Source organism: Pristiophorus japonicus, chromosome 11 (genome assembly GCF_044704955.1).
Source record: "Pristiophorus japonicus isolate sPriJap1 chromosome 11, sPriJap1.hap1, whole genome shotgun sequence".
Lineage (NCBI taxonomy): Eukaryota > Metazoa > Chordata > Chondrichthyes > Pristiophoridae > Pristiophorus > Pristiophorus japonicus.
In genome coordinates, this window is record NC_091987.1 from 182,151,106 (window position 1) to 182,160,396 (window position 9,291).

Below are 9,291 nucleotides of genomic sequence, written 5' to 3' on the forward strand. Positions count from 1 at the left end.
CATGCAAGCCTGGGCAATGGTGATGACCTTGCTGAGGTCCGGCGTCTCCGCAGCCAGCATCTTATTTGAGATCGCCTCGTGATTGACCCCCATCAGAAAAAAGTCATGCAGCATGTCTTCCAACGCGGGCCCAAATTTGCAAGGCTCTGCAAGACGTCTCAGGTCGGCAACGTTCTGGACGAACGTGCCTACAGAAGCGATATCTGAATGAGGATTCCTTCTGTGGGTTTAAGGTGTTCCCAAACTAGAGCACACAGTTCTTTAATCCTTTTCTGTCGGAAGAGTGGGTGAGAGCAGATTCTTGATGAGTGCATAGATCATGGAGCCACAGATGGTGAGGAGAACTTCCCTGCGCTTCTCTGCATCCTTGTCTTTGATTAGGTCGTTTGCCACGAAATACTGGTCAAGACGATCCGTGAAATCTCTGCAATCCTCTCCCTCATTGAATCTCTCAAGAATTCCAACAGTACTCGATTGTGCTGTGCGTGGGTTCGTATTTGCCTCGTCGCCAGTTGTTGTGTATGAAATGATACAATGAACTCCGTACTGTGAGCCAGTGACCAGGTGTAACCTGGTCAGTCTTTAATGGCTTCCAGAAGTGAAGATACAAAGGTGAAGTTCAGGTTATATACCGGTCGCAGCATGAGTGTACCTATGACCCTAGGACCTCTGACAGTAGTGCCCCCTGTTGGTGGGCAGACCTTATGTACATACATTACAATCATTGTTGATGGTATTGGATTGTAACACAATTCTAGAGGAGGAAAGCCACTGCAAGGTTGGAACCGCGTTAATTCAATGATACATTTGCTAGATCACAGTAGTGATACTTTTTAATTTACAAAAATTTGAGGTAGAAACATTATATTATAACCATCCCTGCTGTATCTGCCTGATAGTTGGCTTGACTGTTGGGCCTAGAACTGTGGAGCTGTGTCCCTGCTGGTAAATGGCCTGCCTAAAGTCCTAGCAAAGATGCACATTTTCTGGCTTCCAATTATGTTATAGTTTTCCAGCCAGGCACTTCTGCGCACATTGGGCTCATTGTTCGAGCTTTAGGGAGTCTTCAATTTGTCACCTACGGCTTCAAGCTCCTTGGGAAAGAACCCGCTGTCCTGTCTCCAGAGAAGGCTGCTTCTTTATCTGCTTGTGGCCTGTTTTGACTTTCCAGCTTGTAGAGTTCTCCCCGGCTACCAGTTTCGGTTTTAAGAGAAAAGCACGTTGGGCCCTTCAGGCAAAGTTCAACTTTCTACATGAGAGAAGGTGGGGAAGGGAGCCGTGGTCTATCTGAGAACCAATGAGATCCAACTAAATAAGCAGTGCTATATCTGTTCTATTTCCTTTGAGTAAGACTGCCTATTTAGTCCCAAGTGTGTATAAATGAACAGGTGCTTCCTGCTCTTTTGTTTTACGATTGTCGAATGATTAAACATGTTGAAGTTCAGTAGCATCTTTCTAATGTTTCCATGTGGTGAAAATCAATCTGCTTCTCTTTTCTACTTGACCTCATTACTCATTTTTGCTGCTTTGCCTTGACTTGCTTGGAATAGCTGTTTCCATTCACTGCATGCAAGATTGTGCATCTGATGGTGTTTACAGTATAAAGTTTAACTGCTTTCCAGCACATGATTGTATTTCTGAGTTACCGATTATAACTGGGCGACTTAAGCTAGGATAATGAAATCCGAATCGTGTAAACCCAGAATGGGAATAACAGGACACATTGTTAATGAGGTACTGCTGCCTGTTAAATGGGAAGTGTTGTCTGGATTATATGCTTCCTTATGACTCATTGAGTTATTTTCCAGTAACCTACTGTTCCTAGATTGGTAAATTTATAGATGCTACATATTTTGTACAGTGCACTAATGAAGGAATTTTATAGCAACAAATGATGCAGTTATGTGATATTATCATTGTCTGACTTACAAAATAATATTTTATGAATTTGAATCTCTGCATTCAGTCTTTAACATCCTGCTCACTTAAATAATAGTTCCTGTGTTTTATTTTGCTGGTGCAGAGATGTTGAGCCAGTAACCTACTTCAGCAGTGTGGCAAGGCTTGGCCCAACAGTCTAACTCTCTTGTCTTTTTTCTGTCGCCTAACTTGTGCTTATATCTTAGTACAGAAATTTCACATGCTCGCCTTAACACTTTACTAAGATCCTAGCAACAACAGTAAAGCGTAATGGTGGGTGTGTGAAATTCCTGTACAATGGCCACTCGAGCCATGAAAAGCAGCCCAGTTACAGATTTCAAACTTGGGTTGTCTGGAGAGAGCATTTTGAGCTGTATAACGCTGGGGTGAAGTGCAGGTCTGTTCTTGGTGTCGGAAAGAATTTGAAGGAATGAATTAAGAGTATCACACAAAAAGCATATTGCATAACATTGAAGTGTATTGGCATACATACAGCGTCTCCTTGAAAATAGCAGTGCAAACATATTAAATACCACCAAGAACACTGGAACGTTATGCACATGTACCGTTCTCCGACAGTAGTTAAACGCCTCTCTCTTGTCAAACTAAAGTTGTCAACTTAGCCACCTCTATTTTTAATCACCGTTCCTCTCTTTTTTTTTCCCTAGAAGAAATGAGTTTTGTGAAGAAGAAGCCACCAGCACGGCGCGATTCTACAGAAAATATGCAGTAAGTCGAATGTAAAACTCTTGCAGGTTACTGGAAGGGGCGGTGGATTTGAAAACATGTAACCAATGAAAGAATATAGAATTCTTTTCCCTGCTCCCCAGATGTAAAATGCCAGTTTTGATCCCTGGTCTGTGTTGCTGGGTGTTACTATTGCCTTTGGTCTAGGAAGTGAAAAAATCAGCCGGGATTTGCACTCTACAGCGATTGCTGCTGGATAGCGAATGTCTGTGTCTGTCAGAGTAAATAAGGTGCAGCTGTGATGCCATTCACAGTAGCATACTCCGCGGACACCCACTGTCTAGCCAACAGAGGAGCGCTGGTGTCCGCGGAACTGCAAAGGTCGGCACCTCTGCCCAACACTGCAACCCAGTGTGGAGAGGATCTCACTTAAGGTGAGGAATGTTGATCTGAAACTTGATGTCAAATTTTTATCTCCTAATATTCCTGTGAAGCGCCTTGGGACATTTCACTACGTTAAAGGTGCTACATAAGTACAAGTTATTGTTGTAAGCACGAGTTTGCCTCTGCAGAGCCAGAGCTGTGCAATGTCGCAACTTCCAGACTGAAGGAGGGGAGATTTGGGAAAGCAGCAGAGCCAGTGCCAGATATCCTGTGCAGTGTCAGACCTTGCTTTGCTCTGTGTGTTGACTCTCTCATTATGTTCTCTTTGTTTAAGCAATCCAATTTCACAGCTGTACGGGACTGAAACTAATGGAGCTCTGTATTTAAAATAGCACACCCGACAGTAGCACCAACTCTGATGAAACCGAGTTGAGAATATTTATAATATGTAAAATTGATGGCGAAAGTTTCAGTGAATGCAATTCCTTTTAGATCAGTTGCTAAAAGTGTATGCCTATCCTGCTCGATCGGGATATCCAAACCTCGTGTGTCAGCCCCTGAAGCCCTGGCTGCACGATGCTATTTACACTTGTTCCTTACTTGCTGGTTTGTCCAGTTTAAATTCTGTGGGCCTGTAGGTTTGGACCGGGCTACTTTTAGAGTTTGTACCTCATTGGTGAATAAATCCTAAATGCTAACTCCCAAGATCTGTTCATAGCTATACAAATGAACGAAAACCTGGAATCCATATGTGGCACCCAAAGCTTCGTGCTACTTACTAAGTGGTTAAAAAGACAAAAAGCTTGGCGCTCGATGCTCAACTTGAAGGATCCTATATTGGCAAGTGATAACATGCTGTCTGGTCAATGCCCCCCCCCTTAATAAAAACTCGTTGGTACTCCAATTCCTATCTCACTCCCTCCTGTGTATTAATTGAAACATTCAATCTGATTGGCCTTATGCAAACTAAATATCTTAATGAATGTGCTTTTATAATAATTACTCCTAAATCAGTATTTTGCCACTTCTCCCTGTGCGGAGGATCCATTCACTACCTAATGTGGCCATCCTTGATTAATATTTAACTGCACTCATTATTATCCAAGAAGCATTCCCAGAGGAGAGCATCTTCAGCTTAGTGCAGTGCTCCATCTAGTGAGGAAGAATTGCCACAATTGTTGGAATATCGAGCAGCTTGGTGGTTGGGAGAATGATGCTCAACAACTTCTATGTGCTTTGTTTGGGGATGCAATGTCCAGGTGTGCAAAAGTCACACTTTTACCTCACCAGAGCCTAGTGGGAGCCTTGACTGCTGAGACGGACCCTGTTGTCAGCCTGCAATCCAACTTTCTAGCCCGATTTTATGGTACATGTAATAATTTGATAGTCGATGGGGAAAACCGTTCCCACTAGCTGGAGGGTGGGTAACCAGAGGACACAGATTTACGATCATTTGCAAAAATGCCGTGGGAGATGAGGATCATTTTTTTCATGCAGCAGGTTATGATGTGTAATGCGCTGTCTGAAAGGGTGGTGGAAGCAGATTCAGTAGTAACTTTCAAAAAGGAATTGATCTATGCTTACGGAAAAATTGCAGTGCTATGGGTAAAGAGCAGGGAGGAATAGGACTAATTGGTCAAAGAGCAGACACGATGGGCCAAAGGGCCTCCTCCTCTGCTCTATGGTTCTTTGCAAGTGTTACAGTCTACTCACTTTCTGCTCACTTTTTTACTATTTCCTCTTTTGAAGGAAGCCGGAGATTCTGCAGGCCCTCACGGCACTGATGGAATCCGTCCAGCCACGATGGCAGGAGATCCAAAGTTACGAGGACCTCGGCAGTACACACGTCACAAATAAACTTGGAATCTTCGCCATTGGTTACAATACGAGGTGGGTCGAGGACATCCGGTATCATTATGCCGAAATCAGCTCCCAGGTGCCGGTTGTAAAGAGACTGAAGGAATATTTAAACCCGGATAAGCCGGAGGGCAAAGTAATAGCTGTCAAGCGTCAAAAAATGAACTGGAAGAAAGTCTACTACAAGCTTTTTGAGATCACTAAAAGCGAGGCGCGCTGTCTCGAGCTGCACTTTGCGTTTGAATGGATACCCATCGCACTTTCCCGAGCAGCCGGCGACAACACTGTACAGTATTTGCTTCCGGGCGGGATCCCGGACACCAACGGGCTCTATGTGATCGGTTGCGAGGAGGCGGAGGGCGAGGTTTTTTCCCCGCGGCGAGATTACGGGGTGCGGGTGCTCCCGAGGGTCTCGCTGCGGCGGGATTCCGGCGGCACCACCGCCGGGCCATCGCTTTTGGAAAACGAACTCACCGACGGCGGTGAGCTGAAGTCGAGAATTCGCTACTGCTACCTGGGCGTGGCGGAGGAGAAGACCATCCGCCAGTGCATACTGCAACACTTTCAACCACCTGTCAAGATGCTGGGCATGGAGACATGTACCATCAACAGCTTCCTCTCTGAAAACTGTCGGGCGGGAGCCATCTCCAGATCGATTTACATCAAATTTATAGAAGTAGAAAAGGAGTATCTCTCTGCAGGCTGCGTGCTTGAGTGTTTGGAAAAAGCCATGGGGTATTCTTTACGATTCACAAAGTAAATCCCTACTCGTAGCGCACGTATTCAATTGTGATGTGCAAAGAGTTCTGCCTGGTCACACTTAAAGCTGTAATAATGTCCGGGTTTTGATTTTGACGCTTCCCACACTTGCCGCACTAAGGATTTCGAGGCCGTAGTGGCTGAGGGAGGGGGTTGGGGGGGAGCAAAATTGAACCACCAGGGTCAAGACATGGGTGGAATGGATTGGAAGCACAAGACAGGAGCTGAAATCATGGAGGAGGAGGTTGCAGTTAATAAGTTCGATGGAAAGAGGTTCGACCCTGGAACGTGAACGTTAGAGCGTTGGGCCCTTAGCAAGGCTTTAACGGTCTGATGTCTTGGCTACAGTCCTAGTGATGTGCGGTGTACTGTACAGTCCAGTTTACAGTCTAGGACAAGAATACCAGCTGTAAGAGCACCTACATGTTACACTGTTCTGGTAGTATATTGGGATGCACACTTAACATGTATTCTGTGGTCTTAGCGCTGTCCAACACTCAAATCCACCAGCCATTCTTGTGGTGATTTCACTGGGTTGGGGGCCAAGCTACTAACTGAGCTGAATGGCAAATGTGCATTTCGATTGGGGTTGGGGAGTTAGAAAGGAGGAAGGAAAAGCTGGAATTGAAAGGGGGCCTCGGTCTGCTGCAAGCATGCCTCTTCTACTGAAATTAGCATTGATCCGGTGGGAGAAAGTCTGTGGATGCTTCACTGTTGTTCAGGAGGCTGTTCTGGAGTAGCCTCGGAGGGCCAAAGTGTCAATCAAACCTCCTTGCTATGACGAGCTATTATTAACCTCCCCGTTAGCAGAAACACGGCCCCGTGAACCTCATTTTATATTGGATCCTGACCCAGCTCCAACCTGCACAGCTGCGATTGTTCTGGCACTTAGTGATGTGCGCAGTGCCTTGAAAATATCCTGGGGGTTGGTTCCAGCACACACTGAACAATTTACTGGGGGAGGGGTGGGGTGGGTGTGTGGGGGAGCAGGGGATGCAACGGAACTGGATGGCTGGAAAGAAAATGTGTGTGAAAGAGTCGAGCCAGAGGGTAGTTGAACCCTTAATGAGGAGAGCCCTGGTGCAAACTACTCTGCTGGGCTCCCTAAGTTTAATGATGAAAGGTGACTGAAGTAACAAGATGGCCCTACATTGGCCATTCCTACCTGGAGCATTTAAAAATCTGTGGTGCACTCCACCTGGACAGGTAACTGATGCAATTTACCAACTTTACACTCGAGTGTAAGCAGCACCCTGGAATGAGATTCAAGGCAAAGCTTCCCAGAATGATTTGTACCTTCGGTGATTTTTCTTTTAAAACAACCTTAAAGTGATCACTTTTTTTTACAATTTTCTTTTCCGATCGGGTTGTATTTATTCATTGTCTTGTAGTAGCACTCGTTTTACAATCGGAAGTAAAATGCTGTGTTAGGACCAAATAGTTTGTGGAAGATTATAACCTCAGTGGTGCATTGCAGTTAGTTACATCTGATGAGCTGCTGTTGTGACTGAGTGTTTCTGCCTGTGTGCATGAGAGTGAAATCCATCGGGGTTTCCAGTGCATTGTGGCTACCTTTTACCCAGTGTGTAGTCACGTCACCGAGGTGGCAGAGGAGAGAAGGAAGGGAGAGGCTGGGGCTTTTTATGTTGCTGTGCACCATGGATTAAACCTACCACGATTGAGTGATATTTGAGATATGTGGGAGCACTTTCAATGTAGAGTTCAAAACAAATTAACTGCCACGGTTTTCCCTCTGCAACGTGGGCCCAGTAGAACCTTTCTGTTTAAAATTTCAAATCATGGCCATTTCCATTAAGTTTTCCTGTTTTTTTTTAAATTGCAGTGCCCCCGTTGGTTTTTAAATTACTGTTGTTGTTCGATGAGCTGAGGCATCTTTTATAGTGCAGTTTTGGAGTTTGAGATACTGTGAGGACCCAGGCGACAGCGTACGAGAGGAGAAACTGCTGCCATCACATTCTGCTCCCTTTGGGCCAGTTATTTTTACCAGAGAGAGCACTGATCTCAGAAATGTCTCAGAATCTAACCCTAGTTTGTCAAAAACATTGTCCCCAATTTGAAAACATTGGGCATCTATAACCTTGTGGTAAAATCCCATGGGAGGCTTCAAATGGGTTATTCATTAGATAGCACTATAGTTACCTTAAAATTCAGAAGTTTACTGTTTTCTGCAGATAGACCGCAGCAGACATGAGCCAAAATGTAAACATTAAAAGGCAGGTCCAATAAAAGAACAGTTCTGTCAATCAAAATATTCATCTTGCAGGCCATGGGCAGAACTTCAGCAATCGCAAAGTTTTATTTCCCAGTTTTAAAAATAATGTGCTTTCATTTCAATAGTATGAAGTTTTTAAGATCAAAGTCTAGGCTTCACTAATAGCTTAGTTGGTTACTCTTCTGCAAACTATAGAACAGACTCAAATAGCTGAGGAAAATCCCATGTTAGATCCCCAGTCTGTGCTGATTCTAGATGGGGAGACAGTAGGAATGTCACAGTTGGGCCCTTTACCAGGTAGAAGGAAAAATCACCAGCGCCTTCGGTTCCTGCTCGTTACTGAAAAGTACATGGTGTCCGGTCATGCCCTCACTGACAATTGATAGCATACGCCATTAGATAGGCTGCAGTAACTAGATCAGGCTAGGTGATACTTCAATTTTATTCCTTCCTCCCATCCTGTGATCAAAAGCTTGCTGTGAACGGTACTTCAAGTTGACGCCTTCAAGTGGGCGCATAGCAAAAAGCCGAATAACTTCGAGAAATCCTTAGTCTGGGCAGTCGTGTCGGGGAAATTGAAGTTTTGGGCATGTAAGGTTATGTGCGACAACAGCTGAAACTTGGATTATATTAAACAAAAGAGCAAGAGATCATTCTTGGTACTCACTCCCACACTGAAGTTTCTCTCAAAAATTGTATCTTTCATTCCTTTCCGATCTGGAGTCCAGTGAAACGCCATTGCACCATGTTATCTGTTCTTCCATTCCTTTTACCCCACACATATGACCCTTAACTTTCCTTGGTGTAGTACTTTAAGGAGAAGGGGGTACTGAAGTTTCATGTTCAGCCATGAACTCATTGAATGGCGGTGCAGGCTAGAAGGGCTGAATGGCCTGCTCCTGCACCTATTTTCTATGTTTCTAAGCAGTGCTATGTTGTAGTCAAAATGCAGCTATTTTAATTTGTGACATGTCCTGTGAAGGATTGTCCAATTTACACTGAAGGCAGGAGCATTAAAACTTAATGGAAAACACCAAGCCCCTTTGCATCTCTGACACAATCAGTTGTTCAGAGTAAACAAGCCCCGAATCTCTCTGAACCCAAAGAAATCGAAATAAGTTCAAAACCTCAAGGTCTACACCCATGCTTTCAGGAAATCACCAGAGCTGTCTGTCCCATTGAAGTTGACACAGAGACATGTTGCTGGGCAAGATTATGCTTGATAATTGATGAAAACGCAATCAATTGTGTTCTGCACCATTTACCATTATCCATCAAACCTGCCAAAAGCGTTGATGCAGTGATTCTTTAGCAAAGTTTCATTACAACCCTTTCTTTTACCCAAGACTTAAAAAAAAAAAAAATTACTGAGGCACTTAATAAACAGATGTCTTCAAGCCATAGCGATAAGTATTAAAGCAAGGGCATGTTGCAGATTTTAATATGCTAAT

The 9,291-nt window shown here is 44.3% G+C and overlaps 1 protein-coding gene across 2 annotated transcripts in view; it reads left to right on the forward strand.

The window, feature by feature from the left end:
- The window catches only part of msantd2 (Myb/SANT DNA binding domain containing 2), a 35,223-nt gene extending 28,664 nt beyond the window's left edge, over positions 1-6,559 (forward strand). For both annotated transcript variants that reach the window (XM_070894349.1, XM_070894350.1), the window contains 2 exons: positions 2,589-2,649; positions 4,741-6,559. In XM_070894349.1, the coding sequence (XP_070750450.1) occupies positions 2,589-2,649; positions 4,741-5,608 (929 nt within the window). In that variant the 3' untranslated portion in view covers positions 5,609-6,559. The remainder of the gene's footprint in view (positions 1-2,588; positions 2,650-4,740) is intronic.
- The last annotated feature ends 2,732 nt before the right edge of the window (positions 6,560-9,291 follow it).